The 25,536-nt window shown below is 36.5% G+C and overlaps 1 protein-coding gene across 2 annotated transcripts in view; it reads left to right on the plus strand.

Annotated features, from left to right (window-relative positions):
* Positions 1 to 25,536, plus strand: part of ATRNL1 (attractin like 1) — an 804,411-nt gene that overhangs the window by 171,112 nt on the left and 607,763 nt on the right. For both annotated transcript variants that reach the window (XM_064595308.1, XM_064595309.1), the window contains exons 16-18: positions 7,175 to 7,388; positions 9,458 to 9,646; positions 19,652 to 19,870. In XM_064595308.1, coding sequence (XP_064451378.1) covers positions 7,175 to 7,388; positions 9,458 to 9,646; positions 19,652 to 19,870 — 622 coding nt within the window. The remainder of the gene's footprint in view (positions 1 to 7,174; positions 7,389 to 9,457; positions 9,647 to 19,651; positions 19,871 to 25,536) is intronic.

A 25,536-nucleotide genomic window follows, 5' to 3' on the forward strand; every position in this document is an offset into this window, starting at 1 on the left:
TATTTCCATAAAAAAATGGAATATTTCTTTGAAAACTGGGTGATAGATATTAAGGAGGGCATGTGTGGTGATGAGCATTGGCGGTTACAGGCAACTAATGAATTGTTGAACACTACATCAAAAATAATGATATACTATCTGTTGGCTAATTGAACATAATAAAAAATGAAAGCTATCAAAATATTATTTTATAAGACATTTCTAAGGAATTTACAGTATTTTCTACTGTTGAATTGTTAAAATACAGTCAACTCTTAAGAGTAGATTATGTAAGGAAGTTTGAAAATAATTTACTAAACCTAGTTTTGAAATACTTTATTTAGTTCATGTACTTACTTGAAATGTACTAATATAAACTGTCGTAGCATCATAGCAGATTTTTGTATTTTGTTTCAAAAATAAAATTAGAACTCATATTAGATCAGGTGATAAGACTAAACAATAATAAATGCCTCAAATCTGTAGTTTGTACTAGATTTGGCCTTATGTTTAAGATAAAAACACAACACACACATAGACACCCTATGGTCAATAATGCACAAAGTAGCATAATTTCTATACAAATAATATAGGTGTATCTATAATTCAGCTGTTACTTTGAAAACTCTATTAGGCCAGATCTCAGCGGCTTTATTTTGACTTTCAGTTATGATTTTTATTTGGACAAATAGTGTATTGGTACTTCAAAACTCCACTTCAAAAGAGACAATTTTGGCTTGAAAATATTTTAGAGAAAATATTACCAATTACTTGCTATAGAAATACTTAAGTAATGTTTTCTTGGTATAGCTGATTTTAAAGCATGAGGACTGTATCATCAAAGTGATGGAGAGCATGCAATTGGGCATACTACTTATCTTTAAAACTTAATAGCAAGTTAATCTCTCCAGCTCTATATTCTTCATCTGTAACAGGGATAATAATCATAGCTACCTTGTAGGTTTATTGTGAGAAAAAACAAGATAATGCATATAAAGAATATAATTTTTATTTTTGAGTGTTTACAGTAATTATTATTGTTTACATTTTAAGGTTGTCATTTTTGTATCAGTTTTCTTACTGCTGCTATTACTACTATTTCCAGGAATCATTATTTAGAATTCTTAGGTAACTAGATGAATTTATTTGATGAATAGTTAATACTGATATTAATTGTGGAAAAATATTTGCCCCAGACTACTATTTTAATTTTTCCATGGTGAATGAGAAATCCTCCCTGCTGCTCCCCTCCTCCTGCCCTCCGCTGACTGCCCCGGGTAGTTGTACTAGAACCTTTTATCTCTTAAGATCATTCCTGATTTTTGATGAAGAATAGGATACTGATTTTACTTTTATTACTAACAGAGGAATATGCATCTGGTGTTTAAAAAGTGATATAAGAACAGTTTTTATAAATGTTAAAAAAATTAGGGGGACTTATGCACACTCCCTTTTGAAAATTGTTTTTTTTTCTTAATTAAACTAGTTCTTTTTTAAAATTTTTTTAATTATGTTATGTTAATCACCATACATTACATCATTAGTTTTAGATGAAGTGTTCCATGATTCATTGTTTGCATATAACACCCAGTGCTCCATTCAGTATGTGCCCTCTTTAATACCCATCACCAGGCTAACCCATCCCCCCCACCCCTCTCCCCTCTAGAACCCTCACCTAGCTAACTTTTGTAGGACTTTGAGTTGGCCGGCACATGAAGATATTTGCAGGGAGGCAATAGAAGCATCTATGGTTTTTTTTCTTTGTCTTGTTTGACAGCTACTAGCCTGATGGCTGGAAGGCAAGATGTATGTCATTTCATGTAGGAGAGACACCAATTGATTTTTTCAAAAATATTTTAGAAAAATGTGAGAAGATATATTTGTAAAGTTTTATTTTTAATTACATGGTTATTATAAAACATAAATTAATCTTATATTCTTGTGATGCCAGGGGCTTCATTTCTTCATTTATAAAATTGGGAAACAGTTACCAATGAGCATTTAAAGATTAGTTCTGTTGAATATGTATCACTTATGAAGTATTATTATTGGTAGGTCCACACACTTTGAGCTTTAGGAAGTACTAGTATTTGGCATTACAGCTCTCTTGCTTTTTTCCTTGTTCAAAATATAGTATTTTTAGTTTTTACACTATAATCTTGAAATGTGCTATTTTAGAAGTTGTGTATTTCAAGGTTTCTTGTGTTCCTCATTTTTTCTTGCTTGTTATTATAGATCATAAAGATTGGACTAACAGTTATTTTGGATGTGTGAGGAAATTAGATTTGAGAGTTGGTGGACTAGCATGTCCTAGGAAAGAAAAATGTTTTATTTCATTAGAAAGCTGAGCTTTAGCAAAATTTCAAAGGTAGGAGCTTCTGCAAGGTGACATTCCATTAAGCATACCTTTATGTAAAATGAATTATATCCCAAGTCATTCCAGTTGTATACACTTAAGATAACCCTTCCTTGGCAAATAAAGACAGGCAAATTCAGGCAATTTAAAGAGATATCCTGGGTCAAATAATCATTTACTTATCGGAAATGGCTAATGAAATGTTGTAATGATTTATGGTGTCCTGCAGTAAATTTTCATAATACAGTAATTTGTCTTTGATTTTCAACTGCCTGTCCAGTTCATTTACTGGGTAATAGTTACTTTAAATGTTTTATCAATGGCTTCATTTTTCTGTTTCTCTCCTCTTCCTCTCAGATCCTTATCATGATGAGTTAGGGAGTAATATTTCATTTTAAATGACTTGTCTTTGCTATAGATAGTCGGAAATGTAGGCAGAGTCACTGTAATGTGAAGCAGTCATTGATCTGGAATATCTATGTTGGATTGACTCCTGCTGTTATTATCAAGAACTATAAAAATGTTATAATTTTTTGTTTTCAAAATATCTTTCAGAATAATGTATGAAATATATGGTGATTGCAAGACAAAGCAGCATGTGTATTTTTATTTATTTATTTATTTATTTATTTTTATTTTTTTATTTTATTTTTTTTTTAAAGATTTTATTTATTTATTTGACAGAGACAGAGACAGCGAGAGCAGGAACACAAGCAGGGGCAGAGGGAGAGGGAGAAGCAGGCTTCCTGCTGAGCCGGGAGCCCGATGCGGGACTCGATCCCAGGACCCTGGGATCATGACCTGAGCTGAAGGCAGTCGCTTAACCGACTGAGCCACCCACGCGCCCAGCATGTGTATTTTTATAATTAGAAACATTTATTAAGTACTATCTCTGTCTCAGGAATTGGATGGTGCAAAATAACCATATCTGTTCTAATGAACTTTGGTTCACAAAATTTATTGACTACCTACTATCTGTACAGTATTTTACTAAGTGATATGAGATCTGTCATAATGAATATTCATAGGGTATTTTAATTGTATTTAAGAAATATTTGTTGAATGTTTACTATGAAATTTATTGTAGTTTTACACCTTGCAAATTTCTAGGTCTATAGCTATCTTTAGAAGCTCGGTAGGACTATTTGTATAACATACTTAGAATAAACACTGGATATATCTATCTTATATCTGTATGTTAAACACTCAAATAGAGAGACATATTTTTCTCTCTCCTGATAGTCCACAATGTAAAAAAGGTGATGTGGAGTTTTGAAATCACCTCGCGTTATAATATTATTAACTTAGTAACTTAGAAAATAAATATATTATGTATATTAAGGCAGAAGTGTTTAAGAATCATGTCAGCAAGATGACAGGATGGAAATTTCCAGCTCTTGTTCCCTCACGGAAACATCGGTTTGAACAACCATTCATATACAAAAATATCTTTGCAAGAGCTAGGTAATCTATGTAAGAGATTATAGCACTTGGGAGAAGTGCAAAAATAAGAAAGGACAGTTTTACATTACCTGCATCATCCCTCGCTCAAGCCCATGCAGGGCAGTGAAGCATGGTGAGAGATATCTCTGCAAAGGGGAAGGAGAGTGAAATGAGCACCTGACTTTGCTGTTGACCCCAGCTCCAGGGCTTCTCTAGTGAACCCCGGTGCCCAATTGGTTCCTGCTGACCCAGACACCAGGCATGCTCCAGACTGATGACATGGCCTCACACTCTAGGCTGGCCTCCTGTGGCCCTAGGTTCCAGGAGACCTAAGGTCCATGACCTTCCCAGTATACTCTAGTACTGGTTCCTGTGGACCCAAGACCAGGCTCACCCCTGGAAATTCAAGCTTCAGGCCCTTCCCTGCATACCCAACCTTCAGGCTTACCCCCGTGCTCCCAGGTACCAGGCCCATCCTTCATGGACTCAGAACCAGGCCTGCCTCCATGGATCTGGTCACCAGGCCTACCCTAGAGACCCTGGCACCAGGCTAGCCCCCACAGACTCTGGACCAGGTCCATACCCATGAGTCCAGGTGCCAGGCTCACCCCAGCACTAAGCTGGCATCCATGGATTCAGGATCGAAAATTATCCCAGTGCCAGGTTAACCTCCATGTTTCCTTCAGTCTGTCCCAAGAAATTCAGGCTCCATATTGGCCCTTGTGGACCCAGCTGCAGGCCTGCCACCATGGACGCAGGTTCTAGGCTTGGCCTCATGGACCTAGTTACCATGCCTACTTCAATGGACCCTTGTACCAGGTGGCCCCTGTGCACCCAGGATCCAGGTCTGTACCTACATAAACAGATTCTGGACCCACTCCCACAAATCCAGGCAGTTGGCCTGCTCATGTGGACACAATCTCCAGACCTACTGCAATGGTCCTAAGCTCCAGGCTTGTCCCTGTGAATCCAGGTACCAGGCAGGTCCCTGTGGACCCAGACTCTAGACCTGATCACCCACTGACCTAGCCACCAGGCTAGCCTAGCTGAGTACTCCAGCAGTAAACCCGCCTGTGGATTCTACTACATAGCCCTCTAGAATTTCTGGATAAGCTGAATGATGAAGAGTTTCCTTACTGAAGTCCATCTATAAAGATTGAAAGAAGTAGTTACTTTTTCAAATGAGACACCAATACAAAGCCACAGGGATCACAAAAAATCAGGGAAATATGACACTACCAGAGCAACAGGGTAAAATATCAGTAACTGACCCTAAATAATGGAAAACTAAAAACTGTCTGACAATTCAAAATAATCATCTAAAAGAAGCTTAGTGAGCTAAAAGAGATATAGATAGACAACTAAATTATATTAGGAAAATAATACGTGAACAAAATGAGAAATTTAACAAAGACATAGAAATCATAAAAAAGAACCAAACAGAATTATAGAGCTAAAGAGCACTGTGACTGAACTAAAAAAATTCATACGGCACTTCAATAGCAGACATTGTCAAGCAGAAGAAAAGAATCAATGAGCTCAAAGACAAGTCATTTGAAATTATCCAGTCAGAAGTGGAAAAAGAAAAAAAGAATGAAAAAAAAGTGAAGAAAGTCTATGGGACTTATGATAGACCATCAGATGCATCCATACCTGGATTATGGGACTGCCAGGAGGCATAGAGAAAGCAAAAAGGGGTAGAAAGCTCTTTAAAGAAATAATATCAGGAAACTTCTCAAATCTGAAACTTCTCAAATGAACATCCAGATCCATGAGACCCCAAATAGATTAAAAACATCAAGAGACCTTCACCAAGATTATACATTATAACAGAGAGCCCAGAAACAAATCCATGCTTTTATGGTCAATTGATCATCAACAGAGGTGCCAAGAACACACAATGGGGAAAGGACAGTCTCTTCCGTAAATGGTGCTGGGAAAACTGGATATCTTCATGCAGAAGAATGAAAGTAGACCCTTATCTCATACCATATATAAAATCTGAAAATGGATTAAAGACACAAGTGGAAGAACTGAAACGGTAAAAATTCTAGAAGAAAACATGGAGAAAAGGCTTCTTGACAGTGGTCAGGGCAATGATTTTTTGGAAATGACCCTGAGAGTACAGGCAAGGAGCAAAAATAGACAAATGGCATTGCATCAAGCTAATAAGCTTCTGCACAGCAAAGAAGGCAATCAGCACAGTAAAGAGACAACCTGTGGAGTGGGAGGAAATGTTTATAAACCATACGTCTGGTAATGAGTTAATGTCCAAAATATATAAGAACTCAAATAACTCAATAGCAAAGAAAACCCACTGAAGAAATGGGCAAAGGATACGAATAGACATTTTTCCACAGAGAATATATAGATCGCCAACAGGCATATGGTAAAAAGCTGGACATCACTAATCATCAGGGAAATACAAATCAAAATCAAAGTGACACATCATCTCACACCTGTTAGAATGGCTGTTAACAAAAAGAAAATAGGTAAGTTGGCAAAGATGTGGAGAAAAAGGAACCCTTGTACACTGTTGGTGGGAATGCAAATTGGTATAGTCAATTTGAAAAACAGTATGGGGGTTCCTCAAAAAATTAAAAGTAGAACTACCAAGTGATCCAGCAATCCCATGTCTGGGTATATATCCAAAGGGAATGTAAACAGGGTATCAATGAGATATCTGCACTCCCATATTCATTGCAGCATTATTCACAATAGCCAAAGTATGGAAACAGCCTGTGTTCATCGATGGGCAGATGGATAAAGAAAATGAAATGTGATATGTGATATTATATATATGTATGTGTGATATATATGTGAGATAGATAGATAGATAATGGCATATTACGTAGCCTTACAAAAGTGGAAAATCTTGCCATTTGCAACAACATGTATAAACCTGGAGGACATTATGCTAGGTGAAATAAGCCAGATACAGAAAGACAAATACTGACGATTGTACTTATATGTGAAATCTAAAAAAGTCAAACTCATAAAAGCGGAAAGTAGAATGGTGGTTGCCGGGTGCAGGGGATGAGGGAAATGTAAGGATATAGGTCAAAAGGTACAAAGTTTCAGTTATACAGGATAAATAAGCTCTGGATATTTATAACTTCATTTTGTAGAAGAGGAAACTGAGGTTCACAAGGGCTAAATAACTGACCCCAATTATGTAGGATGAGTGCAAAAATCTATGTTTGAAAAATAGTGTTCTTTTCTACATCATTCTCCAAAATGTACTGGAAATGTTAATTATCCTTAGTACAGGAAGTCATTAGAAAGGCAATTCTATATATCTTTAAATGTAATTTTTAATGATAATGAGCTATTTGCTAAGGAATATGACTTTTTATATCTAACTTTTTTTAATGCTCCGTTTGCTATTGTTTACAGAAAGTATCACCGTGGGTAGGCTTGCGCAAGATCAATATATCCTACTGGGGATGGGAAGACATGTCTCCTTTTACAAACACAACACTGCAGTGGCTTCCTGGTGAACCGAATGATTCTGGGTTCTGTGCATATCTGGAAAAGGCTGCAGTGGCAGGCCTAAAAGCTAATCCTTGTACATCTATGGCAGATGGCCTTGTCTGTGAAAAACCTGTTGGTAAGTAGTAAACTAGTATTTCTTTAAAAATATTATGTTTCCAACTCCTCTTCTTACCACCCCCTTCGCTTGTGACAGTCTGTGTGCCTGAGGTAAGTTTCACCATCTTTTTATGATGTTGATTCCCTGATAATTTTAGTAAGTTTTATCTTTATCCACATTCCCCACTTACTATTAGTGACCTTAGGGTTAACTTGTGAAAATACCAAAATTTTATTATTTTATGCAATCTTTATTTCTTGGTTGAATCTATTCTTAATTTTGTTAACATCTTTTACTTTTATAATAATAGTGTTTGGAAGAAAGATTTGCTTTTAAGATTAACAACTAATTTAGAATCATTTTCATCTTATAGATCTATTTCATTTGGCAAGTAAGAAGAAACTATTCTGTTATATCTTTTTTTTGCCTAATATGTCATTTTGTGGTGATTGACTTTTATTATTTTTTATATTGGCCATAATATTCAAACCCAAAACCTGTACTAATTATGTTGTAATTTTTTTATTTGGTTTTATTAGCCCGTATAAAATGTTAGACATGGACATTGTTTTTTTAAGTTTTTATTTTAATTCCAGTTAATGAACGTACAGTGTAATATTAGTTTCCGGTGTATAGGATAGTGTCTCAACATTTCCATACAACACCCGGTGCTCATCACAACAAGTGCACTCCTTAATCCCCATCATCTATTTCACCCATCCCCCCCAGCCCCTCCCCTCTGGTCACCATCAGTTTGTTCTCTATAGTTGAAAGTCTGGTTTTTCATTTGTCTCTCTCTCTCTTTTGCCTTTGCTCATTTGTTTTGTTTCTTAAATTCCACATATGAGTGAAATCATATGGTATTTGTCTTAAAATGGATTTTTTTAAGTGATAAAGGAATATTGAATTATTTTCTCTTTTTAAACATTTTTATTTTTGTGAAATATACATAATATAAAATTTACCATTTTCACCATTTTTAAATGTGAAGTTCAGTGTTATTAAGTGCATCTACATTATTGTGCATTAATCAACACCATGTATCTCCAGAACTTTCTCATCTTCCCAAACTCTATACCCATTAAACAATAACTCTCCATACCTCCCTCCCCCAATCCCTGACAACCACCTTCTACTTTCTGTGTCTATGAGTTTGACTAATCCAATTACCTCATATAGATGGAATCATAAGGTGTATGAACTTTTATGGCTGGCTTGTTTCCCTTAACATAATGTCTTCAAGGTTCATCCATATTGTAGCATATGTTAGAATTTTCTTCCATTTTTAGCCTGAATAATTTTCCATTGTATGTACATCCAACATTTTGTTTATACATTCATCCATCAATGTACACCTGAGTTGCTTTTACTTATTGGCTGTTGTGAGTAATGATGTTATGAACATGGGTTTGCAAATATCTTTTCCAGTTCCAGTTTCACATCTTCTGGGTATATAGGCAGAAGTGGAATTGCTGTATCATATGGTAATACTATGTTTAATTTTTGAGGAATTGCCATACTGTTTGCCATAGAGGTTGTACCATTTTACATTTCTACCAGCAATGAACAAAGGTTCACATCATTGCTAGCATTTAAAAAAAAATATTTATTTAAAGGGTGTGATATTCTATTTCATGTAAAGATTTTATAGTTATAGTTTTATTTTTATTGTTTGTTTATATCAGAGACATGTTAACTGACAGGGCATTTGTTTTGATAAGGTATGGAATGTTTATGGAAAACATTTTAGTGGGAAAGTAAATAATGATTGTGTAATATTTAGCCAAAGATAGAAAACTAGGTCATGGGCTACATTTCTAAGTTTTTAAATTATGTAACTTTATGTACTTTGTAAAGGATTAAAATTTTCCTAAGAAGTATAATTTTCAAATTTAATAGTAAATTTAAGAAGTGTTAACATCTCATCTTCATTTTCGTTTACCTTATCACGTAGTTTTTGCTATAATTTTTATCCCACACTTGGCTTATTTGAAACATTCCCTAAACCACGAAACAAATGAAACCCGTATATCTGTGTTAAAATACAGTTAACAAATAAAATAATTATATTTGTTGATTTATTCCAGTTAGTCCAAATCAAAACGCAAGGCCATGCAAAAAGCCCTGTTCACTGCGGACATCCTGCTCCAACTGTACCAGCAATGGCATGGAGTGTATGTGGTGCAGTAGTAGGAGACGATGCGTTGACTCGAACGCGTACATAATCTCTTTCCCATATGGACAGTGTCTGGAGTGGCAAACTGCCACTTGCTCTCGTAAGTATTTTCTAGAGTGCCTTTTCATTTAAGGCAACATAAATCAATTTCCTGTGATGGAAGGAGGAATGAAACATTTGAAAATGTTTTTAAAAGATGGGAAAAAGTGTTGCAGCTAGTTTTAAAACCTTTTAATGGTATAAGCCCCAGATTTATACCGTTTTGCCACGTTTTTGCTCTCCCCGACTCTGAGTGTACTTTGCAGATAGTTGAACACTTCACGAAAGTGCTTATTATTGCAAAGATCGCATATTGCTTTGTTGTGCTTCTTTAGTGTCCTTTAATCTAGCACAGTTTCCATGTCTTACACAACGGATATTTTTAAAGAATCAACACCATTTGTTTTGTAAGTGTCCCAATTTGGGTCTAATTCTTTCCTCATGATTAGATTCAAATTAAGCATTTTTTGGCAAGAATATCAGTCGCATCATGGTGGTGTATCTACTGCAAAGGCAGGATGCGGTCTTGGAATCACATGGAGAGTCATGTCAGCAGGGCGGTACTGGGCTTGCTGTGGGTTGTACTTCAGGAGAAGATCTTACTCCTCGCTGGTCTCGTGTTTTGTAAGGACTGGAGGACGAAGATGCACCTGGCTAAGTGTGTGATACTGGGTACCGTGTGGTTATGAGAGTGGACTTTCTTGCAAAGGCAAATTTCATCAGGACGCTCCTGCCAAGGGAATTGCATAACACTGCTGATGGCACCTGGTGTCCTTGTAGGAACGTGAAGCCACATGCAGGGTTTTTCTGCTTGGGAAAATGTAGAAGCTGCTGGCCTCAGCTAGCTTTGTGCTAGCAGAAAATATGGTTTATCATTCCACGATCTACCCTTTGACACTGGGGCTCATCAAAAAATGCCTTTCCAACAGGGACATGAAGTAATTGGTCTGCTCAGATTTATAATAAGAAGGTAGGAACGATTATTTACTTCCATTGCTCCCACCACCTGCTTTTCAGTGTTGAATTGATTCATTCATGCCACACTAATTGGGGCCTCTCCCTCCTGTGACTGATCCAGATTTTACGTCCTTTTCTTTTCTTTTCTTTTCTTTTTAAGTTGAAAATAGAGCTACCAGACTTTACGTCCTTTTTGGGACATATGGGGAGTATACTCTGCATGTGCCCGGGGTCACCATTCCACAACCACAGTTAGCTGCAGAATCACCTTAGATAAGTTGGAGTTCAAGTGTATGTTCATCCAGAAATCCTTTATTTATACAAAGCAAAACATCTATTCACTTGCTAATTCCAAACAGGCACAGATGAAATGAGAGGAATATTTTGTTCCTCTTCAGTTCCCCACTGCCCAACGCCTTTATGTCTAGGAAGCTCACTATGACAGAAGCACCAGGAATCCTTAGGTTTGTTTAGTTTTATTTTTCTTCCCAATACTTTTACCTGCAATAAGCTGGGTTCGCAATGAGCAAATCCAATTAACAGGTGCCAGGTCCGGTCCCAGAGGGACTGAGGTGACAGTGTAGTGAAAGGAGACAAAATAGCAGCCTCTTGAAGTCCCGTCTGGGTTAAGCTCAGGAATGTGTTGTAGTTGAAGAGTGTTCAATGGGATAGGGAAGGGACAGTTTTAATCTTTCTAAGGGAATACTCGTCAGGGGATCTTGTCATCCCAAGTCTAGTTGTTTTCTCCTAACAATTGCTCTAAGTTATACACTATTATGCCTTCTCTCACCTGATCTTTGCAACTCTTGTAGGTCCAGTTCAGATTTTTGCATCAGTCCACTGGCTTTCTCCTGTTCCTTTCCGTCCTGCAAGCAGGCACTTGCAGGTTTCCTGGGAGTTTGGGCCATAACGCAGCTTGTTTCTGCAACTTTTTAAAGTTCCTTCTGGACTTTCTTTCAGCCTGTTGGCTTCCTTACATTCCTTCCCTAGGAGCAGCCACTGACAACATGACTATGATGATGTATGGATAAGTATCCTAGCAGCAACATGCATTGTCTGCCCATCCATTCTTCCTTCCGTCCTTCCTCTGAGCTCTCTTGTTTCTACTCTAAGAGGAAGGAAGAGCTGCTTCTTTTAAGAGGAGCTTCCTAAGTCTGAGATACCTTTTGGTGGTGAACCTACTATTTTGAGGCTTGCCCCTGGGATCTTGTGGCCCACAGACAACATGGCCACCCAGTTATAAGCTCTTCTTGCTCGGATGAGTGATCTCCTCATTTAGAGGTAGCCAGCTGCTTAAGACAGTGCAGGTGGAGACTCACTGGCCTTTCCAGAGCTTACATCACTCCCAAAGATAGCCCAATAGTCTACCAACCCAGCCAAACCTGTATTTGCTCCGGCACCACTGTTGCATGAAGAGCTGAGACAAAACAGTAAGTGCCACAATGTAGGGTAGAACTTCTAGGTTGTGGCTGTTGGATATATTTGTTTCCCCAGGCTCTTGGCATCAAGTGGAGAGGTGTTCCTGGGATGGGCATGGCTGGGTATATTAGGCATTGAGTTCCTTGTTGCTACCCTTTTTTAGGAATTTTGATAGGGAATGGGGATGGACCTCATTCAGTGCATGGCACTGGGGTTGTTGCTGACATAAAATGGTCTTACTCCCACAGAAAACATCTTATTAGGAGTCAGCTGCCCAGAGGAGCTGCATACCAGTGCTGGAGACTTGCGGGGAGCTGAGAGACAGTACTCAGGCTCTCCTGCCTTCATAATCATGTTTGTCTTTCCACAATCATTAATGTTTGGTGAAAGAAACCAGACACAAAAGATTACATACTGTGTGACTCCATTTAGGTAAAGTTCAAAAATAGGCAAAACTAAGCTCTCTTGTTTAGGAATGAATATTTAGGTAAAACTGTAGAGTAAGGCAAAAATTAATGTAAATGACAGATAGTGGGTACTGCTGGGAGAAGATTGGTGTGCTGAGTAGGAGAGGGGTACAAGGGGGGCAGTGTTCCACCTACAGGCTGGGTGCAGGCACAGAGCATTTCTGGACAATAATTTATTAATCTCACATTTTTCTTTATGGACTTCTCTGTGTGTGTTATAGGATAAAAGGGTAAAAGGTAGGGAAAAAGAAGCTTGTAAAGTCTCCAAGCTCTTAGATGCTTAAGAACTTCTTCTTTTTTTCTTTTAAATATTTTATTTATTTATTTGCTAGAGACACAGCGAGAGCAGGAACACAAGCAGGGGGAATGGGAGAGGGAGAAGCAGGCTTCCTGCTGAGCAGGGAGCCCGATGTGGGGCTCGATCCCAGGACCCTGGGATCATGACCTAAGCCGAAGGCAGATGCTCAATGACTGAGCCACCCAGGTGCCCCAAGATTTGCTTAAGAACTTTCTAAAAATTGTTTAGAGTTAAATCTAAGTTGTCTTCACTACTCACAAATCTTTATTGTATTCCGTATCTTCCATCTCATTTATTCACCTTTTGGAGAATAGTCTTCAGTAATTCTTTCAAATAAATCAGTGGATAGTAAACTTTTTGAGTTTTTGTATGTCTAAAGTGTACGGTTTTATGTTCACGTAATTGATAAAGTGGCTGGATGTGGGAGTTCTAAGTTATTCTTTCCTCAGACCCTGTAGTGTTTGGTGTTGTGAGTGAGAATTCTCATGTGAATTTGATTTTCATTCCTCTGTGGGGCATCTTCTTAAAAAAATTCTTTAAGAAGTAAAAGATTTTAAGTTTTTTTTCCTCTTTATCCTTGGCATTCCAAATTCTGTAACTCATTTTAATTCAATTTTCCAGTAATTGAGTTGGATTTTCAAAATGGATTCTCATTGGCTCTTTGAATCTGAAGAGTAGTTTCTTTCTTTACCTGCTAAAAATGGTCTTTAATGCTTAGATTGTTTTCTTCTATTTACTCTTTTTTAGAAATCTTAAAATAGTGGTTGGAATTTCTAAATAAATCTCAGTATGTCATAAATTCACTTGTATTTTCCATCTCTTAGTTAAAATTCAGATGTTTTTTCTTCTTTATGGTTGTTTATTTGGAGATTTTTATCTGTTTTAAATTGATGTTTTTGATAACCTTGTTTTTGCACTATAAAAACTAGCTGCATTTTTTGAGAAGGTATATGAAACATGATTAAACACTGGTATGAAGTGCATCTTCACCACTGATGAACTAAATTATGATACGTGTGGCTGGTAGGGCTGTCTGCTAGGGGTGCGTACATCAGTTGTTAAGTTCTGCCTTTATGTCTTTTGTTTTTAACTCTTCTTTTTTGTTTTCTTGATTTTGATTTCTTGAGAGTTTTGTTTTCTACTTCAACCATTTGTTCTTGAGCATTTAGTCTAGTCTGCTGGATTTTTCTTTTCTGTGGGTCTTTTCTTTGACTGTTTATGTCTGTTGTCATATTTACCTTCTCGGTGGCTATCTATAGCTCATTTGTCCTGATGATGTCCAATAACAGTTATTTTTATTCCACAGCCTTTAAATTATATGCCCTTTGCATTCTAGTGGGAAAGAGGGCCATTGAACTTCTCTTCAAGGAGACCTCGTATTTTCTGGAAGTAGTATTTACCTGGTGGTGATCCACTCCTTGTGAGAAACAAACTCTTTCTCGGTTATGTCATTCTTCCCCGTTTTTAACCAACAGGCTTTTAATGAGCAGTAAGGAAATGCCAGGAAATAAAATAAGGACTGGGAATAAAGGTGGCATCCTTGATCAAAATCCGAGTGCTAAAAGTAGCTGAGTTTTACTGTTTCAAAGATGTCAACTTTTGGGCAATATTTTTGTCATACTTTTGCTTTTAACTATATCATGTTAGCATTAATTATTCATAATGGATTTACATGATCATTTCTACTACATGTATCTGGTCCTTCACTAAACATTTAACAGTAGTAAGTCTTTAAAAACATTCTTAGAGTTATACATAAAACTGTATTAGAAATGGTATACATTTTATGCTGCTTTAAAAAGTTATTTAGTGATCATTTGAGGTTTCCTAGTAAATGGAACTTGAAGGAAACTTTTCTTTGCTAATGAGAAACAAATATGGATTATATAATATTCCCCATTTTTTTAGTTGTAATATTGTGATATTAGTACTTAAAATTTACAAATTGAAGAAAAGAAAAATATCTTAAGACAAATTTTACCTAATATTTTCTGAGAAAGCTTTGTTAGTGACTGCAATTATTAATAATTGACATATTTTTACTTAAAACATTGGTTATTCTCTTTGTGAAAATGGACTTCAAAAGGATAACTTAATGCAATAATAGAAGGTTTAGTTCTTAATATATAAAAGTTCAAATAAAAATGTGATGTAATTAAATTGCTACAGTGAAAATGGAATAATAGGAAATATGAGAATATGGTACGTATCTTACAAATCTACAGGTTTATGTACATGCTTGATTTTTTCTTGGCAATTAGGGAAGGTAATCTTTTTAAAATTGATTAAAATTTATTTTTTAGAGCAGTTTTAGGTTCACAGCAATTTTGAGAGGAAGGTGCAGAGAGTTCTGTATCTCCTCTGCCCCCACAGATGCACAGCTTCCCCCACTGTCAACATCCCACTCCCGACTGGTACATTTGCTACAGTGGATGAACCTACACTGACACATCATCATTGCTCAAAGTCCATAGTTTACATTAGGGTTCACTCCTGGTGTGATACATTCTGTAGGGCTTGACAAATATATAATGGCATGCAGCCATCATTATGGTTTCATTCACACCAGTTTCACTGCCTAAAAATCCTCTGAGCTCCCACTATTCATCCTTCTTTCTTTCCTAACTCCGGGCAATCACTAATATTTTTACTGTCTATACAGTTTTTCCTTTTCCAGAATGTCATGTAGTTGGAATCATATAGTATGTAGCTTCTCAGATTGGCTTCTTTCACGTAGTAATATGCATCTAAGTTTCCTTCATGTCTTTTCACGGCTTGGTAACTTATTTATTTTTAGAGCTGAATAATATCCCATTGTCTTGTACCACAATTTATCTGTTCACCTAATAAAATCTTGTTGCTTTTGGCAAGTTTTGGGAATTATGAATAAAGCTTCAGTAAACATCTGTGTGCGGGTTTTTGTGCGGACAATAAATTTTTAGTTCATTTGGGTAAATATCATGGAATGTTGTTGCTGGAATGTATGGTAAAAGTATGTTTAGTTTTGTAAGAAACCACCAAACTGTCTTTCAGAGTGGCTGTATTTTGCATTCCCACCAGCAATGAATGTTTCTGTTACTTTGCATTCTACACACTCACTGGCATTTGGTGTTGTCATTGTTTGGGATTTTGGCCATTTTAATAGGGGTATCTTATTGTTGTTTTAGTTTGTAGTTCTCTAGTGGTGTGGTGTGGAGCATCTTTTCATACTTGGCTGTGTATATCTTCTTTGGTGAGCTATCTGCTTAGGTCTTTTGCCCATTTTTAAAATTGGGTTGTTTGTTTTCTTATTACTGAGTTTTAAGAGTTTTTTGTGTATTTTAGATAACAGTCCTTTATCAGGTGTGTCTCTTCTAAATATTTTCTTACAGTGTCTTTGCAGAGCAGAAATTTTAAATTTGAATTTAAATTTTAATGAAGTTTAGTTTATCATTTTTTTTTCTTTCATGGGATTGTGCCTTTGGTGTCAGAACTGAAACATCATCACCCCAAACTCAAGGTCATCTAGATCTTATATGCTAACTTCTGGGAGTTTTATAGTTTGCCTACAGTGCTCATCTGTTCATGAACGTTACATTAGAACCTTTAGCACATTAATCATAGTTGTTTTAAATTCCTGGTCTGATAATTCTGATATTGCTGCCATGTCTGATCCGATGCCTGTTCTGTCTTTTCACATTGTGTTTTTTGCCCTTTGGTATGCCTTGTAATTTTTTTCCAGATAGCCAGATATGATTTACAGGTAAAAGAGACTGCAGTTAGTAGGCCTTTAGTAATGTAGTGGTAGGGTGTGGAAGGAGCAGAAGCGTTCTGTAACTAACTGATTAAGTCTCAGTCTTTTAGTGAGCTTGTGCTTCTTGCTGTGAGCTTCACTAGTGCTTCTCAGTGTTTTCCCCCCTCTCGGGTACAGGATGGTACAGGAGGGCCCACTGGATTAGTCTATTTCTTCCCGTGTCCATGGAAGACCAGGGCAGGCTAGGGCTGGGTATTTCCCTTTTACAGGTCAGGTGAGCTCTGATAAAACCTCAGCAGCTTAGGCTCTGTTAAATAGTGTTTCCAGGACTTGTTAAGAAGAATGGAATATTCTGGCATGGTTTTTGTCTTCCCCTGCTGGAAGCAAAAGAAGGTTTTTCTTTGATGTTCACTGTGAAGACCTTGTAGAGCTCCTGGAGGTAAAACAAAAGTGTGGGAGTGCCCCCTGTGACTGGGTCCTTCTGGGAATTTTAACTCTCAGAGTTGTCCACACTGAGCTTCTAGCAATTAATCAGCTCTGGTTCAGGGTCTCTTCCCCAGACACTGGCTCCTGCAGAAGTTTCAAGTTTGGTATATTACGATTCTCCACATACTTCTATCTGTCTCTCCAGTCTCGCAGGCAATGATTTGCTCTGTGACCTCGCTTCTCTGATAGATCTAAGAAGAGTTGTTGACTTTTCATTTTGTGTTGCTTCTTACTTTTTGGTAGGATGGAGTGGTAACTTCTGAATTCCTGACATGCTGGATCAGAAACCAGAAGGCTCTAATAATCATCTGATGACATAATTTCTTACAGATTGATTTTTCAAATTCTTACACATTTCAAAAACCATATTGAATGTTTTACGACTTAATTTTTCAAAAAGCCAAAAATAAAGAAAATATAAATGATTGCTCTAATTACTTGTGATTTATACATAGTCTCTCTGCTATTTATAACTTAGGTAAAATAGCATAGCCTACAAAAGCTTTCCTGTATTATTGTCTAAAAAAACATTAGAATCTGTCAGGTTTTGAATCATTATTAAATACTAAAGGATAAATTTTCTGTTAATCTTTCAGCAATGCCTGTTGCTTTCCACTCTTGAGCAAAAGGAAAACCAACATTACTTTATGTAATAGTTTCATATGTAAAATAAAATCTGAGAATAAGATGTTGCTCTGAACATGACATTTTGTAACTTGTTATTAAAGCCTAAAACCAAATAGATAAATAGAACTAGAAGGTTAATAGTTTGTCATTCTGCCAGTGCAGGAAACCCAGCGTTCTTTCATCTAAAATTTCCTTAGTTGTTTGGAAAGCATTAGCAGGAATGCTGTACTTGAGAATAGTTTAGACTTACTTTGTATGTAATGCTTCTTCAAGACATTTTTTGGTTATATTTCCTTAAAAAGATAGTCCTAAAATAAAATTTACTTTCCTAGGAGATTTCCGTAGACTATAATTATAAAACTAGATTTATTCTGGGTGAGACCTAGTAAAGACCTACTTCAAATCATCACATGATTGTAAATAATTGGAATGTCAAGATAACATACCTAATTTGATATTTTCCATTATTTCCTATTGATTTTGTAGCAACCCTGTACACTTTTGAAGACAGTTAGAATAACCCACTCAACAATACTGTGGGGAAGCTACAATCATATATGTAAGAGAACTGTTTCAAAGCACGAAGGCTAGCTAATAAGGGGTATGGTAATATATGAAATGTTCAGTTGTCTAAGGATCTTTTAATGCTGCTGAAAAAATATAAATTCCAAAAGGAAGTATGTTCATGTCAATGAATTATTTGTCTATGGAAATAACATTAGTCAGTTGTATTCAATGATTCAGAGTGTTCTTCCTTTTTAATTATTATTAAGGAAATATAGGAGACAGTACTCATTTTCCACCTTCTTATATCCAATCTCTGAAATACTCAGCATGCAAAAAATTCTTCATAACAAGTCTTATTGTAATTGATGAATTCTTTAATCCGATGCTCTATTATGCCTGCACAGTTCACTATACTGAGTTCTTGATGTTCACTGAGATTATGCCGTTCTTGTTGGCAGCAATTTGAGGAACATTTCTGTTTCCAGTAATATTGAAACACTAAGTGACAATTAAGTTATTACCACCATAACAATGAAATTTGGTCTGCCAGAAATTACAGTTTCTTCCCCTCTAGGTTTTTACTAGCACCATCTCATTATTGTGCATCCCAACAAGCTAGATCATTCTTGATGTCTCATACCACTGTCACTACCTTCTATGGATAAACAATTTCCAAGACAAAGAGTGCCTTTTCTAGCAAAATATCAGTAAAAGTAATTAAAGAAAATCTCAGTCCAGTATAGGATACTCTGCGAATTAAAAGTTTAAAACATCACATAGCAACTATAGTGAATATAATGCAAACTATAATATGTTCACCCTTGAAAAAGCCATCACAGTATTTATAGGCTTTGTTGAAGCTCATAGATTGTACATCAATTAAACAAAACATTGAGCTTCAGCCTGTGAGTCTTGGAGGGATATTCTGCAGCCCTGAAAGTCAGACAGAGCCTTTGCTGGTTGCCTGGCTGACATCGCTATCTGGTGCCCAGGTTCCCATTCAGTTTGGCTCTTTGGTGAGATTGACTCATCACATGATAGCCAAATGCTCATATCCTGGACCCTTGGGAAGAGCATTGTCAGTGAAAGGCAGCATGCATGGGGCTCAGCTGTCTCAGAATGGGCAGGCAGCAATTACACTGGACATCCACAGGCAGGGGCAGAGTTTTTCTTTACAGGCCCTCACTAGGCACAAGAACAGCTAACATGGCTCTACATCATGGACAAGGGTAAATGTGATCTGTAGGCCCCAGATCAGCTTCCAAAAGGTCCTAAAAACAGGTAAAGTTCTCAGGAACCTTTAAGTGCTGACTTCATTTTTCTCCATGTCATGGTTACCACACCTTTTTTCACCTTTAAGTCAGTCCATTTATCTCCTCTTTGCTCATGATATATGTTTTATTTCCTTTAAGTAATTGCTGTCTGTTAGATATTATTACAAAAACTGTTTACATTAACTACAGACAACTTTTTACAGTCTTTTTTTCAGATCGTATTTATTTTTCCATTAGCTTAGAATTCCATTTAAATTTAAAGTCATATAACATATTTGTTAATGTTCCTGTAATGCAGCTCAAAATTGTTCTGGACTGAGAACCTGTGGACATTGTTTGGAACAACCTGGATGTGGCTGGTGCAATGATCCTAGTAATACGGGAAGAGGACACTGCATTGAAGGATCTTCACGGGGACCAATGAAGCTTGTTGGGATGCACAATAATGAGATGGTTCTTGATGCCAGTCTTTGTCCTAAAGAAAAGAACTATGAATGGTCCTTTATCCAGTGTCCAGGTAATAAAAACATGATGAAAATAATTTCAGTTTGAAAACCGAGAATGAGTTGTTCTTTCTTATAATAAATATTTAGAAAAAAATAATGAGATTAAAATTTCACAGATGAAAAAATATTCTTCCCTATATCCATCTCTATTATGCAGATGGCATTCTGTTTGGAATCATTAAATATAGGCTAACCATATGCATGGTATACAATTATTATATTTGGCTTCTTATGAATTGCTAAGAGGAAAAATACTGGGTTCATGCCAATTTTCTACCTTGTACTATAGTCTTTCATTGTTCATAGTATTATAATACCTTAGAATTCAAGGCAATTCAGAAGATCCAGTCAAACTTCATGCTAAGTGTGGGAATGTTTTAAATGATATTTGTGATGGAATCAGCGGGCCTCATTTTGAATACCATTAAATTTTGAAGGTCAATAGTTTTTAGGGTTTTTTTTTTTTTTTCATAGGCAGTCTGTTCTTATACTGAATAAAACCAATCTCCTGGAAAAATTAACTTATTCAATATATTTTTATTGAGTGCCTACTATGTGCCAAAGAGTGTTTCAAGTGTTAGAGACACAACAATTAACAAATTAGACTAAAATCACTGCATTCATGAAGCCTGTATTCTAACTGAAATTAACAAAATTAATTATATACACATACATATATGAAGTTACATGTTGTTGAATAAAGTGCTGTTAAATAAAGTAAGGAAGGGGGATAAGGCTTGCAATTTAAAAAGGGTAGTGAGAGAAGAGTTCACTGAGAAGTAGCAATAAACAATTTATGTAGATGAGGGAGTGAGTCATAGGGATATCTGGGGGAAGTATTCTAGAACAGAAAACAGTCTGACACAAGGACTTGGGTAAAAGAGTTTATTTTTTTAATCTTTTAATTTTTTTTGAAGATTTTATTTATTTATTTGAGAGAGAAAGAGATTGAGAGAGAGAGAGCCCAAGAAGGGGGGAGGGTCAGAGGGAGAAGCAGACCCTCTGCTGAGCAGGGAGCCTGATGTGGGACTCGATCCCGGGACTCCGGGATCATGACCTGGAAAGAGTTTATTTGGGAGGCGAACCCAGGAGGCACAACTGAAGGAACAGAGAGTTTCAAAGAAGGGAGAAAAACCAATAATATTATTAAGCTCGCTACTGTACTTGGAAATTTGGACTCACACCCACTAGGGACCTATGAAGAACCATGTAAAATGCTTTTCAGAATTGACCCCCTGAGGGACTGGGAGGGTGGGGCACTTATCTGTAGGTTCTCTTTGGTTGAGTGATACCTTTGCAGGTATTGTACTTCTGAGCTGTGCCAGCATGTATGATCAATAGCTTGCCCTGGCACTAGCGAAAATTCTGGGGCTGAAAAGTAGAGACACTGCAGAACTTGCTTTAGGTGAGTCACCGAGAGTGTGCCGTCCTGAAACTGGATGGATCGTGGGAATGTGGCACAGAGTGCAATGATACCTGCTACATAAACTCTGAAATATATGAAAAGTGAAAATGAACAAACTATGGGTTTGTACAACAACATGATTGAATCTTAAATTTTTTCGCTTAGTGAAAGAAACCAGACCCAAAGGCTACATGTTGTATTATTCAGTTTATAAAATGATCTAGAACAGGCAGAGCTGTGGGGATGGAAAACAGATCAGTTATTTGCCAGGAGTAACAAAGGTAGGGATTGATCTCAAGGGAGCCTCACAACGGAATGTTTTGTGTTATGGAACTGTTCTTTATGATACTGTGTTAGGTTGATACATAACTCCATGCATTTGTCAAAACCCATATTGTATATCACAAAGAACCAACTTGCCTGAATGCAAATTAAAAAGAAAAGGCAACTAGAATACCAGGGGATCCCAGGGTGTAAAGTAAGCTGTGACAAGTAAATTTAACTATATTACAAATGCCATAATGTCATAAAAAATAAAAAAAGAAGAGCTGATCTAAGTAGCATTGGAAAACAGTTTGGATACTGTAAAGCTAAGAAAAAAAACTGTATACAAGATTGTATTCTGGTTAGTAAATTTGTTTATCACGTGGTGTAAGTTAACATTTCTAACAATACTTTATGTGTTTACTAGGTTTGGACAAATAAATTGTGTTTAATTTAAGCCAGGTTTTCCACTGTCAGAGAAAGATGCTAAAAATAAGCAAGGACTGAAGACTACAAAGAATCCTGTGGTGTTGGGTTAGGGTCTGAGATAATAGTGTGAATTCATGTTTATTTTAATATATATACCAAGAAGTAAATATAGATATGTGTGTATACATAGGTTAGTACATATACATGAATTTCCTAGTTCTGTTTGTCAAGAGGGTCTAGAAGCCATGACATCCCAGTAGGAATGAGCACATCTAGTGCCTGCATCTTGGTTTCTAAATACTGTTTTCCAGTGAAAGGAACCAGGGTGCCATGGAGAAATGGTTAATTTTAGCGCTGGGACAGGGAGAAAACACAATGAGCCTGGAGCATTGTTTGTTGTAAGAAGGAACTTTTAAAAAAAAGAGGATGGGATCATGATCATGCCAAAGGGACACAGCACCAACCTAAAAGAGTTCTCAATGGATAAAATATGAGCAAAAGATAATGATCATATTGCATTATGACTCAAAACCCTAAATAATATCCTGATTCTATACTGATTAAATGATTTAATAAATAATAAATGGGTGAGAATGAACAAAAATTCCTTACAGAAAAATTCTAAATAATAAATGTAGAATGAATGAGGGAAATAAAAAAAAAATCACTCTTAGAACCCGACCGTAACAATTGCTATAAGAATAATCCACTTAATATTGAAATTGGGGAATGAAACTTTAAGGAAAAGCAGGGTACTTGTGTAGCTTTAAAGCTTCTGGTCAGTAATCATTTCTTTTCTTTTTTTCAATGTTCCAAGTTTTTATTTAAATTCTAGTTAGCTAACATACATTGTAATACTTGTTTTGGGAACAGAATTTAGTGATTCATCATCAACACACAGCACCCAGTGCTCATCACAAGTGCCCTCCTTTATACCAATCACCCATTTAGCCCATTCCCCTGCCCACTTCCCTTCCAGCAACCCTCAGCTTGTTCTCTATAGTTAAGAGTTTCTTTTATGGTTTGCCTCCTTCTCTCTTTTTTTCCCTTCCCATATGTTTATCTGTTTTGTTTCTTAAATTCCACGTATGACTGAAGTCATATGGTATTTGTCTTTCTCTGACAGGCTTATTTCCCTTAGCTTAATACACTCTAGCTCCATCCATGTTGTTGCAAATGGCAAGATTTCATTCTTTTTGATGGCTGAGTAATATTCCTGTGTGTGTGTGTGTGTGTGTGTGTGTGTGTACCACATCTTCTTTAGCCATTCATCAGTTGATGGACATTTGGGCTCTTTCCACAATTTGGCTATTGCTGATAATGCTACTATAAACAACAGAGTGCATGTGCCCCTTCGAATCAGTATTTTTGTATCCTTTGGATAAATACCTAGTAGTGCAATTACTAGGTCATAGGGTAGCTCTATTTTAACTTTTTGAGGAACCTCCATACTGTTTTCCAGAGTGGTTGTATCAGTTTACATTCCCACCAACAGTGTAAGAGGGTTCCCCTTTCTCCTCATCCTCGCCAAAATCTGTTGTTTCCTGTTTTGTTAATTTTGGCCATTCTGACTGGTATGAAGTGGTATCTCATTGTAGTTTTAATTGGTATTTCCCTGATGCTGAGTGATATTGAGCATCTTTTCATATGTCTTCTTTGGAAAAATACCTATTCATGTCTTCTGCCCATTTCTTAACTGGTTTATTTGTTTTTTGGGTTTTGAATTTGATAAGTTCTTTATGAATTTTGGATACTAACACTTTATCAGATGTCATTTGCAAATATCTTTCTCCATTCCAAAGGTTGCCTTTTAGTTTTGTTGATTGTTTTTTTTTGCTGTGCAGAAGCTTTTTATCTTGAAGTCCCAATAGTTCATTTTGCTTTTGTTTCCCTTTCTTGTGGAGACGTGTCTAGTGTGAAGTTGCTATGGCTGATGTCAAATAGATTACTGCCTGTGTTCTCCTCTATGGTTCTGATGGTTTCCTGTCTCACATTTAGGTCTTTCATCCATTTTGAATTTATTTTTGTGTATGCCAAGAGAAAGTGGTCTAGTTTTATTCTTCTGCATGTTGCTGTCTAGTTTTCCCAAAACCATTTGTTGAAGAGGCTGTCTCTTTTCTATTGTATATTCTTCCCAGCTTTGTTGAAGATTAGTTGACCATATAGTTGTGGGTCCATTTCTAGGTTTTCTATTCTGTTCCATTGATCTAAGTGTCTGTTTCTGTGCCAGTACCATACTGTCTTGATCACTATAGCTTTGTAATGTACCTTGAAGTCTGGAACTGTGATGCCTCCAGCTTTGGTTTTCTTTTTCAAGATTGCTTGGGCTATTTGGGGTCTTTTGTAATTCCATACAAATTTTAGTATTGTTCGTTGTAGCTCTGTGAAAAATGCTATTGGTATTTTGATAGAGATTGCATTAAATGTGTAGATTGCTTTGGGAAGTATAGACATTTTAATAATATTTGTTCTGCACCATCTTTCTGTACATTCATTTGGTATCCTGTAATTTTATTGAATTCATGTATCAGTTCTAGCAAATTTTTTTGGTGGGGTCTTTTGGGTTTTCTAAATAGGGTATCATCTTGTCTGTGAATAGTGTGAGTTTGACTTCCTTGCCAATCTGGATGCCTTTTACTTCTTTGTTGTCTGATTGCTGAGGCTAAGACTTCCAGTACTGTGTTAAATAACAATGGTGAGAGTGGAAGTCCCCTGTCTTGTTCCTGACTGTAGAGGAAAAGCTCTCAGTTGTTCCCCATTGAGAACGATATTAGCTGTGGGTCTTTTGTATATGGCCTTTGTGATGTGGACTTCTCTCTTCTGTTTTATCTTGGTGAGCACTTGCTAACCACAAACTCTTACAGTGGGATGGGAGCATATGAGATTGCTTCCATGGTTTCTTTTTTTCTTCTTGTCAGTTTATGATGAAGTTGTACTTTTTGGATAATTTTTTTTCTCTTCTTGTACTTTTTTTGGAGGATGTTTTGGGAGACATAGTCCTAGGCAGCCTTCATTGTTTTCAGTTATCAAAAAGTTCTACAGTGTTTCCTCATGCTGGAACAAATGGGATTTTAAAGACATGATTTTCTAATAATTTGCTATTTTATTATTATTATTTTTTAAAGATTTATTTATGAGAGAGAGAGAGGAGCATGCGTGTATGGAATGGGGGGTGGGGTTGAGGAAGGGGAAGAGAGAATCTTAAGCAGACTCTGTGCTGAGCGTAGAGCCTGACATGGGGCTCAATCCCACAACCCTGGGATCATGACCTGAGCCAAAACCAAGAGTTGGACGCTTAACTGACTGTACCACCCAGATGCCCCTAATTTGCTATTTTACAGAAATACAATTTATTTTCCTATATTATCCCTGTACTATGTGACCTGGTGACATCTTTTGTTCATCCTGGTACTTTTCTTATAGATGCCTTAGGATTTTCTTAAAGTTGCTTTTCAATAAACATAGCATTATTTTTTCCTTTCCAAATCATGCATGTTGTTTTTGTTCTTTCCTTATTGCGCTGTCTAGACCCACAGTGCAACATGGGATTGAATTAGTGAGTGTTAAATGGAAAGTATT

The sequence above is a fragment of the Mirounga angustirostris genome, unplaced genomic scaffold (assembly GCF_029215605.1).
Source record: "Mirounga angustirostris isolate CCGP_5_RB_7025 unplaced genomic scaffold, mMirAng1.0.hap1 SCAF_6, whole genome shotgun sequence".
NCBI classification, from domain to species: Eukaryota; Metazoa; Chordata; class Mammalia; order Carnivora; family Phocidae; genus Mirounga; species Mirounga angustirostris.